At 30.3% G+C, this 21,591-nt stretch overlaps 3 protein-coding genes across 9 annotated transcripts; 2 read left to right on the top strand and 1 right to left on the bottom strand.

The window, feature by feature from the left end:
* The first annotated feature begins 3,678 nt into the window (after nucleotides 1–3,678).
* Nucleotides 3,679–13,486, top strand: DNApol-theta (DNA polymerase theta). 3 transcript variants are annotated; one of them, XM_076367986.1, is made up of 21 exons: nucleotides 3,679–5,211; nucleotides 5,301–5,531; nucleotides 5,610–5,863; nucleotides 5,966–6,098; nucleotides 6,172–6,373; nucleotides 6,484–6,679; nucleotides 6,745–6,914; nucleotides 6,988–7,255; nucleotides 7,340–7,670; nucleotides 7,977–8,118; nucleotides 8,197–8,440; nucleotides 8,517–8,658; nucleotides 8,739–10,755; nucleotides 10,816–11,024; nucleotides 11,120–11,321; nucleotides 11,417–11,598; nucleotides 11,677–11,796; nucleotides 11,876–12,211; nucleotides 12,284–12,548; nucleotides 12,660–12,886; nucleotides 13,018–13,486. In XM_076367986.1, the coding sequence occupies exons 1-21, from the start codon at nucleotides 4,537–4,539 to the stop codon at nucleotides 13,153–13,155; spliced, it is 6,684 nt and encodes a 2,227-aa protein (XP_076224101.1). In that variant the 5' UTR covers nucleotides 3,679–4,536; the 3' UTR covers nucleotides 13,156–13,486. The 3 variants fall into 3 exon arrangements, with proteins under 3 accessions (XP_076224101.1, XP_076224099.1, XP_076224102.1); XM_076367984.1 differs by having other exon boundaries at nucleotides 11,396–11,598; XM_076367987.1 differs by lacking the exons at nucleotides 3,679–5,211; nucleotides 5,301–5,531 and having other exon boundaries at nucleotides 5,832–5,863; nucleotides 5,943–6,098; nucleotides 11,396–11,598.
* Nucleotides 13,487–13,595: 109 nt separating this feature from the next.
* Cpsf73 (cleavage and polyadenylation specificity factor 73) lies at nucleotides 13,596–16,280 on the bottom strand. Its single transcript, XM_031985822.2, has one exon. The coding sequence runs from the start codon at nucleotides 15,789–15,791 to the stop codon at nucleotides 13,731–13,733; it is 2,061 nt and encodes a 686-aa protein (XP_031841682.1). The 5' UTR covers nucleotides 15,792–16,280; the 3' UTR covers nucleotides 13,596–13,730.
* Nucleotides 16,281–18,000: 1,720 nt separating this feature from the next.
* On the top strand, nucleotides 18,001–21,591 carry LOC116430992 (venom acid phosphatase Acph-1). Of its 5 annotated transcripts, XM_031985825.2 has the most exons (9): nucleotides 18,001–18,267; nucleotides 18,408–18,553; nucleotides 19,182–19,234; nucleotides 19,492–19,596; nucleotides 19,662–19,927; nucleotides 20,085–20,241; nucleotides 20,409–20,738; nucleotides 20,920–21,118; nucleotides 21,213–21,591. In XM_031985825.2, the coding sequence occupies exons 2-8, from the start codon at nucleotides 18,463–18,465 to the stop codon at nucleotides 21,115–21,117; spliced, it is 1,200 nt and encodes a 399-aa protein (XP_031841685.1). In that variant the 5' UTR covers nucleotides 18,001–18,267; nucleotides 18,408–18,462; the 3' UTR covers nucleotide 21,118; nucleotides 21,213–21,591. The 5 variants fall into 5 exon arrangements, with proteins under 5 accessions (XP_031841685.1, XP_031841683.1, XP_031841684.1 ...); XM_031985823.2 differs by having other exon boundaries at nucleotides 20,920–21,591; XM_031985824.2 differs by having other exon boundaries at nucleotides 18,001–18,335; nucleotides 20,920–21,591.

Here is a 21,591-nt window from a genome sequence, read left to right as displayed (position 1 = left end):
GGCGACGTTAGGTTCGGAACAACACGCGAGAGAGAAAGGGAGAGAATGAGGGTCGGAGGAAGGAAAGAAAGGAAAAATACACGAGGAGGGAGGGAGCGCAAGAGAGAGAGAGAGAGAGAGAGAGAGAGAGAGAGAGAGAGAGAGAGAAAGAGAGAAAGAAAGAGGGAGAGAGGAAGATCCAGAGATGGCGAGATGACGGAGATGAGACAGGATATGCGTGCGATACGGCCCGCGGACGAAGGAAGGAAGAAGGAATTGCGACAGACGGAGCGTGAGATCGCGTAAAAGGTCCGCGCACGACTATCGACGCCAAGTGACGGGTGATTAGAATAAGGTCTTATCAGCGTGAGCGTGCACGAGATACTGAACCACGGCACGAGGTACCCGGTGCCGGCCCCTCTTTTACCGTGCAGAAGAGTGGAGGGACAGACAGGTGCTCCAGCTTCTGTCTGTCTGCCTGTCTGCCCGCATGTCCTCTCGCCTTGTCCGACGCCCGGTCGCCCCAACGCCTTTAGGCTTCGTTCACACTCTCGCGCCGATATCAAGCGGACGTTTGAACGATAACTTTGAACATTGATTCCGGTACCGTCCCAGCGCGTAGGTCGACGTTCATGATTGGGTTTGCGTACACGTAACAAGAGGTGCGCTGAGACCGGACGGCATGTGACGAATTGCGTTTGATGAGGGCACTTTAGTGGGCGGTAAATCGAATTTGAAGGAATTAACGATCTGAAGTTATATGATTCGACGTCTTGAACCTTTGAGATCCTGTAAGGTAGACTCTGTGTTTGAGTTTATTTTGGGGGACACGTCTTTTCCTAGTTTTTGATATAATTATTCTGTGGAGGATTAACACTAAAACTACCGAGCAGTTAAATCGACTTTTTGAAATTCCTCTATAAAAACTCCAAGAGTCCAACTATTGAGACTTTAATTGATTTACAATTCAGTTCATGTATTACTAAATCAATTTCTTTAATAATTTCGCTTGCTGTTCTTATATTGGAGTATTGTTGAGAGAGTAGAATTATTATTGATGTTTGAATGTAATTTCTTTGAATATTAAAGAATTCTTGGAATAATTAGAACACAAGTAAGTGAAAAAGGATTGAAGAAATGAGGTTTGGAATAAGTCTAGAAGATATTGGAAATAAAGATTAAGAAATGAAATGAATGAATGAAGTTATCACTCATTTATAAAACATTAAATCTACTAAGAAAATCGATGTAAGTCAAAGGAACAGTTGGACAATCTATAAAAATTGATAAAAAAATATATGAATATATCTAAACAACGCAGGTTCTTAAGAAGACCTCTACCTACCTAAAGATAAAATCGTAACTCAGAGTGAAACTAAATTAAACCTCTTTCGTTATTTATAATGTTAATTTCAATGTAAATGATTAAATTTTAAAAATGTTAACTCACTCAATCTTCACTTGCCACTCAATTTTAAACAGAATGAGCATTAATCAGTCTAACTCTTACGACCACATTTAGGAAGATCCTATTTCAACTCTATAACGTTCTAAACTATTTCATTCTCAACTATTTTACAAAGAATTTCATTGCATAAAGCATTCGCCGACCAATTTTCATAAAAATATTCTACATAGAAATGAACAATCTCAAACGAGTCATTAAAAAGCGCTGCTTTCAGTGTAATAAATATTCGCAGAAGTAACTTGTCTAACTGTTAAGTGTTACAGTTCCCTCAGTAGTGATCTGTCAACATTTAATAAAATACGGTGTACAGTTGCGCTGTTGACAAAAAGTTAAATAACCCGGCAAAATGACATGTTTCTAGGTACAGTCTGAATTTATTTTCGTTTCCCGCTGATTAATAAACTGATAAAGAAAAGGGGGCGAGCGTGCGCGTTCTCGTCACGCCGGAAAAATGTTTCGGTACATAACGCTTCATGTGATTATACACATTACCGTGCCAGCTTTCTGCTTATTAAATATAAACGACTGCCAGTTACAGCTTGATTGAGCGTCTATTTCATTATTGCCTGTCTGTTACCCTCCGGTGGAACCGCAATGTGTCGAGAAATCGGCAGCAGATTCAGTTATGCGGAAGACGTGAAAGGCGTAAATCGTTTAAGATATACAAGACCGAATCGTAAACGATAAGTGTGATAAATACGCGATTGATCAACACGTCCCACAGCCGCGAGAATATTTTAATATTCAAGTGCCCCGCATTTTCCGATAAAGAATGTGTCGGGTATGAAAGATGAACGTGCACCTGATTTCCATATTTCTACTCGACTGTGAAATTAAAGTCGCTGGGAGACGATTCCACCATCATTGATCATCTCCGAGCACTTTTTCATTAATAGCTATCATGTTGTAAATTTTCCTTTTCTTTTCTTTCTCTCTATCGTTCGGTTCGTTCTGAGGAACGTCTCATTTGAGTTGGACAAACGTCACAACAACCTTCCGTAATTAAAAGCGCCAACTGACGCGGTAACATGTATTTTTGTATTTACAGTAGCTGCTAAGCTTTCAAGCTTCCGACCTATTAGGCGTTGCTTCGTTTCTATTATTTTTCGAAACTGGTCCGCCAAACCGCGTCGAAAAATTGTTTTATTAATTATTTCTACTCTACGAACCTGCTATGGAATTACGATATACTCGCAATTTGTGATATCTAAAGTGATAAGGAATTATTGTAAACTTCAAATATTGTTTTGCAAAGTATCTTATGATAATACACAATTCTGTCTATAGCTGAAGTATGTGTATTAAAAGATTTGTAATCAATTACTACGAATATTTTTTTTTCCTTGAAAGAAGAAAACTAATAATGATTCCTTTCTTCCTCATAACTTTTGTTTGATTTGACAAGCAAATTTTTTATTAGAAATTTCGATAGAAGATTATCTATAAAAGATGCACTTTGAATTCTTAATACTGCTATATTACCAGGTTCTGAAGATCTTGGTGATCCTTCAAACAGAATAATTATTATTTTTCCTTGCGCGGTACATGGATATCATAATTTAGACCTATTCTAGGTCATTAATTCCACTTTATTATGCAGGAAGGTTTGCTTCGATGGTACCTTAATTTTAAAATTAAACCTGTGCTAATCTGTCACTTTCATTAAATTGAACTTCAAAAATTGACACAAAAGAACAATTAAAATTTCTATATGATTATTTAAATAAGTCAATAGAAACTTTGGAATTAAGTTATTGTATAGTGCAACAAATAAAAATTTGAAATTTTCAGTAATAATAATAAAGAATCGTAGATTTTGATAACATTTTGCTGTAAGTATTAATTTTTTAAAAAGTATACATAACATTTTAACGTATTAGTAAAGTTCATAGTCTTTTCAAATTCATATATTGACAAAATTCAGTTTCAGGACATTTTGGGTGTTAGACATTTTATAAATAATTTTCAAATTACAGAGCATTTTGTAACTCAAAAGTTACTGATTATTAATAAAAGTATAGTTATAGTTTTAGGTACAATCAATTCATAGACAAAAAATTATTAATCTTTTAAAAATAATTTAAAAAACCTATATCACTTGCATTATAATCAAATACATTTTAATGCAATCAATAACAGTCTTCTAACTAATGAAGTGAAGTTTCTGAGGCTTCATGAAACCTTTCAAATAAAGTATAATCTGACTATATTTATTCCACACAAAATTTTAATAGTATGTTTCCCTTCGTTACACTTGTAACATTAGTTTGTGTATTCGAAGAAAATAGTGAATATTAAAATAAGGGATGGCCATAGAATGCCTTAGTATAAGAAATGCTCTCCTTTCGATTACTGACCCAATGGCAAATATAGTGGAATGAAAACGTTTCTAAAAAAATTAGAAACACATAGAAACACATTCTTAAAATTAAATCAAAATAATTCATAATGTTACTTCAAATGTTACTTTCAATGATATTTTTAATAACTCTTAACTATTGACTGTCCAAGTAGTAATAGTTAAAGTCGGTATAAACAGATAGCACTGTCTGTAACGTTACAATCCACCGTTGCATGTTCGCATGGTCGCATGGTCGTTGATCATATGTGTTTAAAACTTTCGTTCACAATGTTTTCGTTGTAATTAATAATTTTAATTTTAAGAGAATGTGAAAGTATAGTGAAAATGAACGCCTATTTGTTTACTAATTCTTAATTGTACATTATGTAAATTGGTTAATTCAGAAAATCAAATTAACCAATAAAGAATGAAGCATTAGTGATGTCTACTCCAATAATTGTATACACATAAACTGATTTTTATATAATGATTTACTTTATATTTGAAAAATGAATTTCATTATTTTATTTATACGTATAGTATTACTAGAATTATTTAAATGAAATGAATCAAAATCAAGAATTGTACAAAATATTTATATGTTTTAATACTATGTATAAATATAATGTAAATATTGTAAAAGAGTGGAGCTTAATGAAATGATCAATGAATTATGTAAATCTATTATTTGTTTCAAATATTTTTCGAATATATTATTATATGAATAAATTACAATACTGTAAACAAAATGCAGTCGATTACTAAAATGCCATCTTTTGGAGATGATACTTTAAATGCATGTATTCAGGCTGAAATTAAAAATGTTAATATTGTTTGCAATGAAAGCAATTTGGAAAAATATTTTAAAGATAATGTATTTTCTTTGAAAGAAACAAAGAAACCAAATGATAATAATGTAATGATTGAATCAAAGCAAAGTAATGCATTAAATAGTTTAGTTGATGTGACACATAATTTAAACCAAAATAATTTAAAGCTTAAAAAACTTCAGGAAGATATAATAGCAAAATCAAAAAGCCATAGCAAAATTAATATATCCAACAAGCAAAAGATTAGGAGCACTATTGCATTAAAAAAAAAAAATGATTCACGTAGAATAAATAAAGAAAATGTTATTATTAATTATAGAAAATGTGATCTTCCATTAAATTCAAATACAACAAATACATTGTTAAAACAACCTAATAAGTCTGAATTATCAGATACATGTAATGATAGTAATAATAAACGTGATATTACTCACAATGGAACAAATAATACAAGTAACTTAAAATTATCAGAAAGTAGTATTACAAAAAGTACTGTTGAAAAATCAACAGATATAAATCCTTCTATTACTACTATATGTACTCAAGATCGATGTAAATTAGCATCTTGGGGATTACCACCAAATATTCTTCAGGTAATGTATTTATTTATAATTATTTTTACCTCAAAACATATATCTAAATTATTGTTTGTAGTATTAAAGAAGATAACTATATTTTTTAGAAATATGAAGCACGAGGAGTAAAAGAAATGTTTGCATGGCAAGTGGAATGCTTGTCAAACCATAAAGTCATTGAAGAAAAACGTAATCTTATATATTCTGCTCCAACATCTGCAGGCAAAACATTAGTTGCAGAGATCCTTATGATAAAGACAGTATTAGAACGAAAGAAGAAAGCAATTTTTATTTTGCCCTTTGTGTCTGTTGTTCGAGAAAAAATGTATTATTTTCAAGTGAGATTTAGTTTTAGTTTTCACATACATATTTAAATTAGTTTTACATGTTTTAAATATATCAATTTACTTTGATAGGATTTATTATCTGATAGTGGTATTCGAGTTGATGGATTTATGGGTGGAGTGGCTCCTCCTGGAGGATTTGCTGCTACCCAGATTGCAATTGCAACAATTGAAAAAGCAAATTCTTTAGTAAATCGTTTAATGGAAGAAAATGAATTAACCAATTTAGGGGCTGTAGTAGTAGATGAGTTACATCTTGTTGGAGATCCAAACCGAGGATACCTTTTAGAATTACTTCTAACTAAATTAAAATATATGACACTTAGGTAATTAACACCAATTTATTATTATCTTATATATGATGAATGAAATATATTATAAATATATGATAATATTAAAGTATAGACACCTATTTTATTTTGTTACAGAAATGAAAATGTTAATATACAACTAATTGGTATGTCTGCAACACTTCCAAATTTATCTCTCTTAGCAGAGTGGTTAGATGCAGAACTATATAAGACAGATTTTAGGCCCATACCTTTAAATGAACAGTGCAAGGTATTTTATAATAAATTAAAGTAAAAGGTGCATATGAATTAAAAATAAAAGAAGTATTTTTTTTCATTTTTAGATTAATAAAAATATTTACAACAATAAATTGTGCCTTATTAGAACTTTGAAACCAATGCCAGAACTCACTATGGATTCAGATGACATACTTCACTTATGTCTTGAAACAATATCTGATGGACACAGTGTACTGATCTTTTGTTCAACAAAAAATTGGTGTGAAAAGTTAGCTGAGCAAATTGCAGCTGCATTTCTTAAATTAGGTTGATTTAATAATTCATAGTTTATATTTTAATTTAACATGAAAAAGGTGTTACCACTATAGATTTAAGAAGACGGTTATTTAAAAACTAATGAATACCCTATTATTTAGGTCGAGAAGATACACCACTTGGTATTACTTTAAGACAACAATTAGATCCCATATTAATTTCTGAAACACTAGAACAATTAAAACGTAGTCCAGCGGGGTTGGATAATGTTTTAAATCACACAGTTTCATTTGGAGTTGCTTTTCATCATGCCGGTCTTACTATGGATGAACGTGATATTATAGAAGGATCTTTCAGGTAAGTATTTTATGTATTTTAAATAAGTTGGTCTAACGTTATTAACTCATTATTGACCATTCCAGATCAGGATCTTTAAGAGTCCTAGTTGCAACATCAACTTTAAGTAGTGGAGTAAATTTACCAGCTAGAAGAGTAATCATTAGATCACCAATGTTTGGTGGTAGATTATTGGATAGTCTTACCTACAGGCAAATGATAGGTCGTGCAGGTAGAATGGGAAAAGATACAGCAGGTAAAATATAATAGTAAGATGTAATAATATACATCTACACATTCAAATCTAATGCAGTTTATCCATAATGTAGGAGAAAGTATACTTGTGTGTAAACCCAACGAGCAAAAAGGAGCTGAATCATTATTATCAGCTACTTTGAAACCAATTGTGTCTTGTCTTAAGGACTCAGGACCTTTAATTCGAGCTCTTTTGGAAGCCATAGCCAGTGAAGTTGTGTATACTCCTTTAGATCTTGAACTATACACTAAGTGTACCTTAATAAATTTGAACAATGAATACAGCACAAAGAATCCTTCAGATGAAGCTATTGAATTTTTAATAGACAATGAATTTTTATTGTATGTATTTTAATATCCGTTATTGTAATTATTTATAGTAATTAAAATGTTTATACTTTATATGAAAGTTGTAATATTGTCTAGATTACAGAAAACTGAAGAAGAACATAGATGGGTTGCTACTGCTTTTGGGAAAGCATGTTTAGCAGCTTCTATTCCACCTAGAGATGGTTTGTTTTTACTTGAAGAACTCCAAAAAGCAAGACGATGCTTTGTCTTAGATACAGAATTGCATGTGATATATTTAGTGACACCCCTCACTTCTGGAAACCAAATTGGGAATATCGACTGGATGACTTTTTTGGAATTGTGGAAAATGCTTTCAGAAAGTGAACGTAGAGTTGGCCATCTAGTTGGCGTGGAAGAAAGTTTCTTAATATCAGCCATTAAAGGCATCACACGACAAGGAAAATTGGTAAATTATTTGTTAATTAGTTAAATATATTTGACGAGTATATCTTAAAATCCAAATAATACTAATTTTTTTAACAATTAATTATTTATATTTTCAAATAAGCTTGTAATCTTTTTTCATTTTGCTTTAGTTATTTATTTTAATACAGTTATCTGCATTTGTCCTGTATTCGGTGACACTGATTGATTTGATTACATGCTCCATCGAAGATTTTTAAAACTGAATTCAACAGTTGGTCAATTAATATTACGATCACTTAATTATGTAAACTATATAAATTAAAATATTGCTATATTTTATTTACAGCTTAATGTACACAAAAGATTCTATACTGCATTAGCTTTACATGATTTAGTACGTGAAATGCCCCTCAACACAGTCTGTAAAAAATATGGTTGTTGCAGAGGAATTCTTCAAAGTTTACAACAATCTGCTGCCACATTTGCTGGTAATATTTCTGGTATTTAATTTCTTACAAGAAAAACTTGAATATATTACTAATGTTATATTTGAAATTTCTGTATAGGTATGGTCACACAATTTTGTAAACAATTGGGTTGGGATTGTATGGAATTATTAGTTTCCCAATTTCAGACACGTTTACAGTTTGGTGTGTGTAGAGAATTACTAGACTTATTACGTCTTCCGATGTTGAATGGACTTCGTGCTAGAAGTCTTTATAAACAAGGAATTACAAGCGTAGCAGATTTAGCAATCGCTAATGAACTTGATGTGGAACGTGCACTTTATAAAGCTCTTCCATTTGAAAGGTACAATATAAATGATAATATATATTTTAATAATTATAATGCCTACTTTTTTATACTTGTCAAAATTACATATTAGTGAAAAAGAACAAGACGGAGAACATGAGTCAGAAGCACTGAAACGAAATAAAATGAGGACTGTTTTTGTAACTGGGAAGGATGGTTTAACACCACATGAAGCAGCATTAATGTTAGTACAGGAAGCTAGGTTATTAGTCAAGGTATTCGATTAGTAATATTATCATTAGTTAAGTATTTTTTAATAATTAAAGAACATAATAACCATCTTATTTAATTACAGAATGAATTGAGACTACAAGATATGTCATGGAAACAAAACGAACAATCCGTAATTACAAACGAATCTCACAGTGTAACTAATTCACAAGCACAAAATAGTACATTTCAAAGTAAAAATCATACAGATGTAAAAGCAACAAATATTGAAATTACAGCATGTAGTAATTCAGAAATTAAAGTTCAAACGAATATTGAACATGAAAAAAAAAATATGCAAAATTTTAATTCATTTGATACAATAAATGCTAACTCTATTAATCAGCAACAAGACTTATTAAATAATAAATTATGTGACCATGAACAATTTGAAACTAATTTAGGTAGCACAGAAAATATTAAAAATATTGAATGTCATCTAGAGAATAATGTAGTTCAAGAAAACAAAAATGATGACATAAAACTTACCGATCAATTACTGCAACTAGATATTCCAAATGTTTCAAATTTGTCGAATGAAAAACTTTCTTTTGATTTCTTTGAAGATAGTAGCCCGAAAATGCCGTGTGACTCTGAAAAGAAAAGAGATAGTGAATCTTTACTAAGTTTTAAGGAAAATAAGAAAAATAGAACACAGAACTGTACAATTAAACATCCAATAAACGATATAAACAATCCACAAAATTCAAATAATATGTTATTAAAGAAAACAAAAATTGTAGATGAAATAGATATAAATACAAACATGCAAATAACCAGTTTTGAGGGTAACATTAAACAAAGAGTTTCAAGAAGTCCTAGTTTATTCGACGACAGTTTAAATCTTGATACGCAAATATGTAATGTTCTCGAGCAAAATATTATTGACTCTTTACATTTCTCAGAATTTGAAGAAACTAGACTGCTGGAATTCAAACAACTAACGGAAAATAAAATAAAACCACATTTACAAACTACTGAGAACTTTTGCACAGAGACACCAATTAATAAAGGTACAAACGTTAAAACAATAAATAAAAATTCTATGAATCCTTTAATTTCACGAACAAAACAAAGTACCCTTTCATGGGAAGATGATTCTTGGAACGAAACAAATAAAATAACAGACAAATTAAATCGCGTGAATGAAAAAAGCAATAAAGATATATCAATTAAATGTAGCATAAGGAACATAAACAATACAGATATGCAACATATTAAAGAAAGTGCTGGTACAAGTTATTCTACGCCAGAAATGAAGAAGAGTAATACGAAATTTTCAGACGTTTTTGATAGTTCGAAAAATATATTACAAAAACGTATATTTAAGGATATATCTGTAGAAAAATCACCTATTGCAAATGTAGTTGTGTTTAGTAAAAAGCGAGCATTATCAATAGATTCGAATAAATCAGATTCGGACGATATTGTAGTTGCTTCTCAAAGTATGCATTCACCTGCTGCAAGCATTAAGATAAGAAGTAAATTGGACTCTGAAAAAAAGAAAAGACCAAATACACAAAAAATATCTAGTCCTGTGTTGGATAATGGTACAAAATACTCTGATACAGTTTCAAATGCGATACAAGTCGAGAAGTGTAGTATTAAACCAACTTTGAAAGAACTACTTGCATATAATGCACTTGTTCATAAAGATTATAGCACTGATAGTGTAATTTCAAATTCAGATGAAGATACTCCAATAAAATCTGCAAAAATCTTACAAAAATCTAAGATTGTTATGAAAAAAACACAGAAAGTTATTGAAACATGCTCAGAATCTAAAGCCACAAGTAATACAAATGAAAAAACCAATTGGAAAACATTAAACATTATAAAAATTGGAAGTGATAGAGGAACATTCAATTTATTTAAACGTGAAGTAATGCAAAAAAGATATATTGCTTTAGCTTTAAATTGTAAATTATTTAAAAACGATATAAATACTATTGGGTCAAAAATTATTAGTTCAACTACTACTAATAGAAAAAAGAGATCTAAAAAATTAGAAAATTATGTTCACGATGATAGAAAAGTGTGTGGTGCCGCCATTTCTTGGGAAAGCAATATTGCATACTATATTTCTTTTTGCAATGAGCAAGGTATGTAAAGTTATATCTATATTAATTTGTTCTCTAAAAATCACTAAAATAATGTTTCAGATTTAAAAGTTCCAAGCAAGGAACAAATGAAATTATTAAAAGATGTGCTTAATAATACAGATTTGTATATAAAATGTTTTGCAGTCAAAGACACATACAAAGTTTTGTATGAATGTTGTGGTATTATTGCAAACTGCAAATTTTTAGACCCAAAAGTAGCAAGTTGGTTAAACGATAATACAATTTGTGAACAAAATTTTAATGAAATGGTAATCAATATAAATTTGCAATAGAAATAAATTTATACATTAGTTTTTTAAATAAATGTGTCATATATATTAAAAAGTATTTATACTTTAAATAGGTAAAAGAATATTTTCCACAAGGGTGCTTCATAACAAAACGAATAGGTACTTGTTTTGATACAGGACCTGGATTAGACATCCAAAGTTCAATACCAGGAGAATTCAGAGCATCTGCGGAAACTATACTTACGTGGCAAATAACAGATGTTCTCTTAAACAAATTAGAAAAAATGAGTCCAACATTATTATATACATTTAAAGGTAATTGTCGTTATATTTTATCATTATTGATATATATTCGTAATTTAGTATTTTTACTTTTTCTTATATTATAGAACTATTACATGCTATTTTAGATATTGAAATGAAAGCAGTAATTCTATTGGCTTCCATGGAATTAACTGGTTTAGGTGTATCTTTAAAGTCTTTACAAGATTTGTCTTCTGTTGTTCACCAAGAAATGATATCTTTGCAAGAACGAGCATATGCGTTGTCTGGAAAGAAATTTAATTTCTCTTCCCCCACAGAAGTTAGCAAGGTTTGTGAACATATTATTAAAATATATTCAATTTACCTAATTTATCAGAATTTATTTATTGAATTTTTAATTACTTAGGTTTTAGGTTTATATAAAGGAAAAAAAATTAGTGTTAATAAAGCTGTATTAGAACAGTGTGATCATCCTATAGCCAATCTTGTTATATCATGGCGTAAATTGAATGCAACTCAGTCTAAAGTATGTATGAATAAAATCTTAAACCGACGTAAATGTATTACACAAAAATTTTAAATATTAAATTATTTTTGTACTATAGATTATTTTTCCAATTTTGAATCTGGCTCAGTGCAGTTCCCGAGTTCACGGTAATTGTGTTACATGCACGTTGACTGGTAGAGTATCAATGCACGAACCAAATTTGCAAAACGTACCGAAGGATTTTAATTCTGAGGACAAAAGTTTTGTCATAAGTGTTCGTATGGCATTTGTTCCTGCTATAGGAAATATTATGCTGTCAGCAGACTATTGTCAACTCGAACTAAGAATATTGGCCCATTTTTCCAAAGATGTAACATTATGTGACATTATAAAGAAACCTGGTGATATTTTTAGAAATATTGCAGCAACTTGGAACCATGTATCTGAAGATCAAGTGCGTGAAATATTAAAATTAAAATTGTATATCTGATATAATTTTTATTTATTTTAACAAATTTCTTCATAGGTTGATGATAAAATGCGACAACATACAAAGCAGTTATGTTATGGAATGATCTATGGTATGGGAGTGAAAACACTTGCAGAAAGTTTATCTGTAGATGAAGTCAAAGCAAAAGAATTTTTAGAATCTTTCATGAATGCATATCCAGGTATATTGAAATGGTTAAACAATGTGGTAGAAGAAGCACGTGTAAATGGATATGTAACGACTATTTTAGAAAGGCGAAGAATGCTTCCTAGCCTATCGAGCACAAATTCATCAGAAAAATGTAAATTTTCATCTATTGATTAAAGATAATTTTATCCTACTATTTATAATGTTCTTGATAATAGTTATTTTGCTGCCTATTAATGAATTACTATGATTTCTATATACACAGCACAAGCGGAACGTCAAGCAGTGAATACTAAAATTCAAGGTTCAGCAGCAGACATAGCGAAGAAAGCAATGATTGATATCGAAGAAAGAATACGATTTGAATTTCCAACTTCAACAGCCATTATGCCTGCTGTTCACTCTACGCGTAAATTAAGAAGTAACAGTAGGGATGCACAACAAAGAGGTTGTTATCTGGTATTACAACTTCATGATGAATTGCTATATGAGGTAGACATTAATTAAAATTTAAATCAAATTGCATTCATACCATTGTAGAATATGAAATATAAATTATACAGATAAAAGAACTTATCACGTTTTAAAATGTGTCTAAACCTTTTCAAATCTCTTCTTTTTAGGTGAATATTAATGATATACGACAAGTTGCAACAATAGTGAAAGAATCGATGGAACAAGTATGTCAGCTTGCTGTACCATTACCAGTAAAACTCAGAGTTGGTCCAGCATGGGGAGATCTTTCGGAGTATAATCTTTAATATTTTACATATATATGTATTTTTAATCATAGCTTTTTTAATCAATCATATTTCAATGTTATTTCTAATGTTATGCGTTTTTGCGTATATTCACAATTTAAATGAATTTTATATACTTAAATTATTCTCTACATTATAGTCTCAAACAATGAATTGTATAATTAAATTGTACAAATAATATATATTTATTGATTGTATTTTATAAAATCGAACAAAAATTATTTTAAGTACAAAAATCTCAATGTACAAATTTTTTTATATTAGAATAATTTTACTTCGTTTTTAATCATTATTATGCAAAAGTTTATATAAATTAGTGGAGGTAAAAATCATTGTATGCAACACATATTCAAACGTATTTGTATGAAAAATATTTAAATATGTATTTATTTTTTGTATGTTTATACATCAATGTTACTATTGTATTTGTAAAAATACACAAATAATGTAATTTCTATTGAGCGATTAAATTATACAGTAAATGAAAAAACAGTTACTTAAAATATAATAATGTAATGATAGTAATTTTATAACCAAACATATTACTTTGTAAATAATTGTAAAAACTTTATGTTTTAAATTGTATCGCAAGGTGGAGCCAGTGATTGATGTAATTTTGTAACTGCTGTTTGCACTATTTGTTGAAAAGTTTCATCTTCTTTACTAGTTACTTCTAAGTTTAGTAAATCTATGTGTGCCTTTTTCCCATCAACCGTTACATAAAGTTTTTCTCCTTTAAAAATTTTAGGAACAGAATCTTCACCAAACATTTCCTGTAGCATCTCTATTAAACACTCTTTAAAATGCATTCGATCCATTTTTGTAGGTGCAGGTAGTACTTTTGGTGGCTGTTCCATCATCTCAGCTTGAAGTATTGCAGTCAAAACAGAATCTGCATACATGTCATTTACAGGTGTTGCAATCCACTCCATAGTAACAATCTTTCCATCTATTGTAACATCAACATTTTTAAAGACACGTAACTTTTTATCATCAACCACTTCTAAATTTCCAGCAATTTGTATTAGAAGATGTTTTAATACTGGCAATGATGCAGAGAAGTATACACTTTGCCTTTGAATAACTTGACTCATACTCATATCTGTATATTTTGATAAATCACAAGGTGCTAACATATGGTAATTGAAGTTTCTTTTTACTAATACTCCAGATAATGTTTGTCCTGTTTTTGGAGTCTCCATAGCTAATGTACCCATTACTTTAGCAGTTTTTTCTCCCCTAAAGTATAACTCTACAGCCACTGTATTTCTGGGATTATGTATCTCCATTGTTGTATTAGGATCATCTTCGTATTCTCTTTGCAAAGCAGCTTTTAATCTCCCCATTTCATTTTGTTCTCCATGTACCAACACAACATGTGGTGGTTTTAGTATACGTATAAATTCTGAAGTCTGTTGATAATCTGTATGCGCTGAAAATGATATGTAATCAACGGACATTTTCAGTGGTAACTTCTGTCCAGACATGGTGGTAATTTCTTCTGGTTCTGATAAAATAGTCTTGGCTAATGTTCCTTCTACGCAATAACCAGCTATTATAACTCCATTTTTGGCATCTGTACACCAGGATTCAAATAATTCCCTTGACAAACCACTCTGCATCATACCAGGAGATGCCATTACCACGCATGGACCAATATCTTCAAAGTGATCAATGCCTTTCAAATTAGAAATATGTTTGAACACGAAAGGATTATTGATAGCTATTTGCCTTCTAATTTTGTCATTCATTGCATTTACATAAGTTTGATAGACAGCCATACATTTTTTTGCTAAAGAAGATGCGTAATAAATGGGGATTTCATGAAGTTCAGGATGTTGACTCCAATATTCATCTAAAATAAGCAACAGTTCTTGTGCTCTACCTAATGCAAACACAGGTATTAAGCATCTTCCACCCCTATTGACAATTTCGTGAACTAGATTTGTAAATCTTCCTTCACGATCTTCTCTTTTCTCATGTATATGGGTGCCATAAGTAGATTCGGTAATTAAGACATCTGGATGAATATTTGGAATTTCAGCAGCCATTAAATGTCTGTCTTCTTGCCGACTAAAATCTCCAGTATATAAAATTTTAACACCTGCTATTTCAATCATGAACATAGCTGCGCCTAATACATGTCCAGCATTATAGGCCCAAAATTTAATTCCGAACACATCCTTTTCTTCATGAAAATTAATTGTTTCTATTTTGTCCATACTAGTTTCTAGATCTGATTCTGTATATAACATTTGTTCTGTAGCAATATTACTAACTTTAATATAATCAGATAATAGCCAACGATAAATAGCTTTGGTTGCATGTGTCATAAAGCATCTTCCTTTAAAACTTGTTTTTTGTAAAAACCATGGTAGAGCTCCGCAATGGTCCAAATGAAAATGAGAAATTAATAACAAATCAATTTCATCTGCTTCTACTAAATCTACAAATGGTAATGCATCCATTCCAGACAATCCAGGATGAATACCACAGTCTAACATAATCTTTTTTCCCTTAAATTCTAACATAATACATGATCTTCCTACTTCTTGTCCTGCGCCTAGTGGTCGGATTGACAATAAGTCACTTTCTTCTGCTGGTACTTGCGTATCAGGTTTTCTTTTCACAGACATTTTTTTTACAGAATTACTAACTGTAAATTGTATTAAAATAAAATTGAGACTATTATCTCATTATTTTATATTCTTGGTATTTAGAATCTCATTTATAAGTTTGCAAGGTTATGTACAATGGAGTGAATATCTTTTCTCTTGTTTAAACATGCTTTTTTATCATATCTTTAATACTGTATTTTGAATATACCATGTCGATTCGTATTTAAAATCGAAATAAAGGTTAGAAAATTTTCTTTTGTCTTTTATTATTAATGTGTGTAAGAGATATTTGTACTGAAAGCATATAAAATGAAAAATATAATTTTCTGCTTGCCACGTTATGAAAATAAAAAAGTGTTACATTAACGGTTTAATTTAAAACAATTAATCAATTTTCTTAACGCAATCTCCACTATTGTATGCACACAGAAAACGTCAACAACACAGTTCTGAACATTTTCCCATGGTGTGTTTTATGGTTCGTAAGTACGATAGTGTGAAAATGTGCTCACGGATATTATTATATTTATATAAATTATAAATATTTTGATATTAAAATTATTGATGTGTCGTGGTATATATTTTCAAATTCAAAAGAATTTTTTAATTATCAATATACCAGAACACAAATCAATGTCTAAAAGTTAAGATAGTTTCATTTAAATATTATTACTGAAATAAAATATTTTATATCCAAGATTAATTTCAATTGTAATAATTTTATAAAATATTAACTATCTATACACATAATGAATATAAGCACAGCTAAATTTATAAATTTTAGAAACTTGTAATAATCCGTTTAAATCATAAGAAAAATTAAAAAGAATTATACATATAAAACATAAATAATTGGAAAAATAGGGTAATATATACGGTAGTTTGTTATTTCTTCGAATAATTTATATTACAAATAAATGAGTAAACATGTTTATAGTAACGAATTAATAGAAATTGTGTTTTTCTAATATTATATCCCATAATGCACGATTTCCTTCATTTGAATGTTCGCGCCATATAAATTTTCCCGCTAAATCGTATTAGGCATCGTAGATACTCTATCTCAATTAACAAGCCCAATATTCTTACAAAATCACTTTTCGTTGATTATATGTTAAATACATTTATAGTACCAATGATAAATAAACAATAAACATGTTAAATACATTCATAATAGAAGTAACATAAGATTAAGAACAATGGGAAATAAATGTATTTCCTTTGAAACTTCCCATTCCAACTTCATTGCCAATTGGGAATTCAAATAAAAGTACGTAAAACAATTATTAGTTCAAAATAACTACATATCTCAATTAAAAATTTCATTTAAGATAGAATTAAAATCTACATCTATTTCAAATTTGTGTGTATGGAGTGCAAAATGATTATGGTGAAATGAACGGAACTTTTACGGGACTTACCTTTATTCTGCATTTTTAGGAAAAAAAAAGAATTTACACTAATATCGCGAAGTTAATATCATGTACTGATATACGTACACCCACATTTAATAGATTCTAAACCTCATTAATTCCAAAATTACTTTATTCGCTTTTAGCTTTATTTGCAACGCGCAAAACTCCGCGGACCGTTACAACACGATATTTGAACTAGGACTTGATCTAAGAATGCGTTTAAACTGGAGCAATTCGTGGTATCGCCAGAAGAGGACAATACTAGCGAAACGTAACTATTATACGTTTAAAAAATCGCGCGAAAACAGAATAATATGCAAATGTGAAATATTATGAAAAAAAATAAAACTTTGATATCTCCAATATAAAGAATAGTTACTACTTTGACATTAGATATAACAGATCTATAAATTACAAGTATTTATAAATTATGTATATATAAGAAATACATTACATACTAGAAAAAGGATTACGTATATATTAAAAGTAAACTTTGCTTACAACTAAACGTATAATGTAATTTTAAAATATAGTATTAAACAAATAACGTTGTTCTAACTATAACAATTACATACAATACATATGAAAATAAAGTTCAAACAAATTCTTATTTCAATAACAAACTCAATCGATGTTAAGCAACACATCGGTTGACTTGAACGTTAAAAAAACATATCAATTCAATGACCTAATGTGAGTAATTCCTGTTCTAAAGAAAACAGAACAGTAAATGCAATGAAATGCATTTTCCTTACGAAATAGGTCACAATGCTTAAATGTTCAATATTACGTAATTACACGCAGTATTCGTAATATATTTAGATAGGTGCAGAATTCCCTCAAATTCTGTTTAAATAATGGGTTTCAACTATTCGCGCGAACGTTTATATGCTTGCCTTGTTCATGTGTCGATTACGTGACTTTACATATATTGACAAGGGTCGAGCGATATTAGTCTAATTGCAGATTATTGCTTGTGTCAACGTGGTTCACTAATTTCTGAGCAATTCGGACTTGTGCCTCGTCTATGAAGGAATAATAAAGAATACATCTGAAAATAAAGTTCAGAAACGATATGAGTACGTAGTATATGTATATAAGTGTGTTCTGCGGAATATCCAGAGAAAACGTTTCCCTCAGTTCCACGGTAACATTTGGTTATCACGCATTTGTATTTGATTATGTAATTGTCTTTCTGTCGTTCGAATATAAATTCTAGGTGGTGCTGCCGACATTGCACGATACACGTATTCATACCGTGTTTCATTCAACATATGCGACGCAGCTTAGTTAACCCGCGAATTTATTTGAATTTGTCTATTATCATAGGGACTAGGAGAGCACTTTCAATGAACACGTTGATTCGTAGGTACTTTAAAATTGTATCTATCATTTCACAATGATTAAATTGTAAATGCGATAATTAATAATATCTTTAATCATTATTGTAACTTGATTCATCGATAATGCTGCGATCTGTGACCATATATAAATTAAGAACAAAGCACCACTGTTTTTTGCTGTACTGAAATCTTGATTGGATGGACATTTTACGAGCGTTTCACGTTGCGTATTACACGTCATATTAAATCGGAATTACGTAGTTTATTGTAAAAATAGATGCTTCGCTAATATTAAAAGAAGCGGGAGAAGCGAAATCTTCGGCGTGCACGCTTATCTAACCAGTTGTGTTGAAATCAACAGTTCTTGCTTTATCGGAGGAAACGCAACATATAACGGGCCGCCTGTAAAACGTTCGTATAATATTCCTGACTTTAATCTCACAATCTGTACAAATGGTAGCTGCTATTGATAGGTCACGACAGCCGTCATTCTCGTGTTCCGTCTCTGAAAAATAATATACGCACAGTCTCAATTGAGCAGCGGAACACGTCTAGCGCAATTCATACATTGTTCATTTATGATTTCGAACTTTCTTTCCGAAATATGTCTCGTTTTAACTTAATTTTAACGTTGTGTGCTTGTGTATTAGGTTCACTTCAGTATTCAGCGAAAGCGAGACTTCAGTTGGAATTAGTACAAGTGGTGAGTAAATAAGACTTCATTCTGAATAAATTAATTTAGTTAGAAATGTGTTGTTTAAATTAGGAAAAAGATCAGTATTTTATCTGTTAATGTACAATAACTAGTGGAGCCTCTTTTATTCTTAGTAGATATAATAATCTTCAATCTTTTGTCATTCTTTGCGCACGTCATATGTAATTCATTAAAATGCATTTTCAAATCAATCAACAAGAAGAATCATAATTTTTTTTCGATTGAATTATCTGTTTTTTTTTCAGTTATTCAGACATGGAGAACGAACACCCCGTGAAAGGGAAATGTGGCCGAACGATTCGTACAATGCATCGACCTACGAACCGTGGAACCTCGGGCAGTTGACAAATGTAATTAGTAATAAATTAAAAGTTAAATTTTAGTATATAGGAAAATTGACTAATTGACATTGTAGCAAGGAAAAATGAGAGAATATCTTATTGGAAAAATGTTAAGAGAGCGATACGACAAATTTTTAGGAGATGTTTATCATCCTAGTGACGTGTATGCTCAAAGCACTGATATAGATCGAACAAAGGTGTCTCTTCAGTTAGTTTTGTCCGCGCTTTATCCCCCAAATTCGAAGCAGACATGGAACGAAAAGTTGCAATGGCTGCCCATACCAACGAATTATATGCCGGAGAAAGTAGACAATCTGATGAAACCAGATTTCTCTCCAATGTAAGTTTCTATTGGATAATCTTCATTTTTCTTTATCTCGAAAAGAATACGAAAGCAGTCAATAACGATAAAAGCATCCACAAAAAACGTTGCATGATAATGGATAATCGTGTACAGTCCGCGTAAAGTAAATTTAAATTGATGAAGTTTCTTACAGATATTTACAAATGCTGAAAAAGGTACGGAATTCGGAGGAGATGCTTAAAAAAGTTTCGATGTACAAAGATCTGTTTAAATATTTAAGCGAGAAAACTGGTGTGAATATAACGCGAACGCATCAAGTGTATGAAATTTATAATTGTTTTGCCGCACAGGTATAGTCATTTGTTAAATAGTAAATATAGATGAGTGCTACTTATTGAAAGTTACAATAACTGAATGTTCAGAACAACTTCTGTTTATAACCTTCATGCTTTCATTTATATGTGTAAAATTTATCATAATAATTAAGAAAATCATATAAATAGAAATAGTATTACAGAAAAACATGAATCTTGTATTGCCGAGCTGGTTGACCGATGAAATTTATAAAGAATTTCAAAACATTGTAAAACTCGAATATGAAACTCGTTCTTACACACCGGAAATGAGACGCTTAAATGGCGGTACACTAATTAAAAGATTCATCGAGAATATAAAAGTGAACGAAGAACGTGACAGACCAAGAAAAATCTATTTGTACAGTGGACATGAAACGAATATCGCGGGATTCGTAAGAGCTCACAATTTCACGGAACCAGTATTACCAAATTACGGATGTGCGATTATATTTGAAAAATTACGCAATGAAACTGGCGAACACTTTGTTAAGGTAATTTACTTAGATTCAATAACTAAAACATAATATTTAAATGTAATAATTAACTTATACTTGACGAATTCATTTATCTAACAGTTTTTACAGCATTCATGAACATTTGATTCAAGTACGGTCTATAAATATTGGACTTTCGTGATAAAAATAATTATTTATACATCTAATTTATTTTCAGATGTTCCTATGGACCGGAGTCACAGAGGAATTGATACCTTACAAATTTAATGACGGTGATGAACTTTGTACGTTTGAGAATTATAAAAACTTAGTGGAAGATATTTTACCAACAGAGGATGAAATGAATCATATGTGGGATCATCTGTCGAAAGAAGATTTACAAAAATTATATCAAGATACATTAAATCTTAATTAAAGTATATTTCATTGAATTCAATGCATTAATTAAATTAATTAAAGAACAAAATATCTGAACACTTTAATTTACTTTTAATGGAATATATTGTACAGGGACATATCCAAACTTACTTTGAATACAAATAGAAATGGAATCTATTTATAAAGTATTAGAAGAAATACGAAAACCTATATATAAATAATAAGAATACGTAAGTGTTAAAAAATAAAATGAATTTTGTTCGTGAATTATGTTACACGGAAGTTTAAACATTTTAATACTTCGTATCCGTATATTTTTCGATAAATGATCGCGTAACGAACGTAATGGAAAAATTCCATGGATTGTATAAAAACCTTTTATTTTCAACCGGAATATTCTGCACATGCACATGCATATGCACATGCACATGCATATGCATATGCAGATGTATATGTACATGTTGTAAGTATGTAGAATGATAGTTGATATAATAAAATCTTACGTAATGAA

The sequence above is a fragment of the Nomia melanderi genome, chromosome 5 (assembly GCF_051020985.1).
Source record: "Nomia melanderi isolate GNS246 chromosome 5, iyNomMela1, whole genome shotgun sequence".
Taxonomy (NCBI): domain Eukaryota; kingdom Metazoa; phylum Arthropoda; class Insecta; order Hymenoptera; family Halictidae; genus Nomia; species Nomia melanderi.
This window is presented reverse-complemented; position numbering and strand designations above follow the sequence as displayed.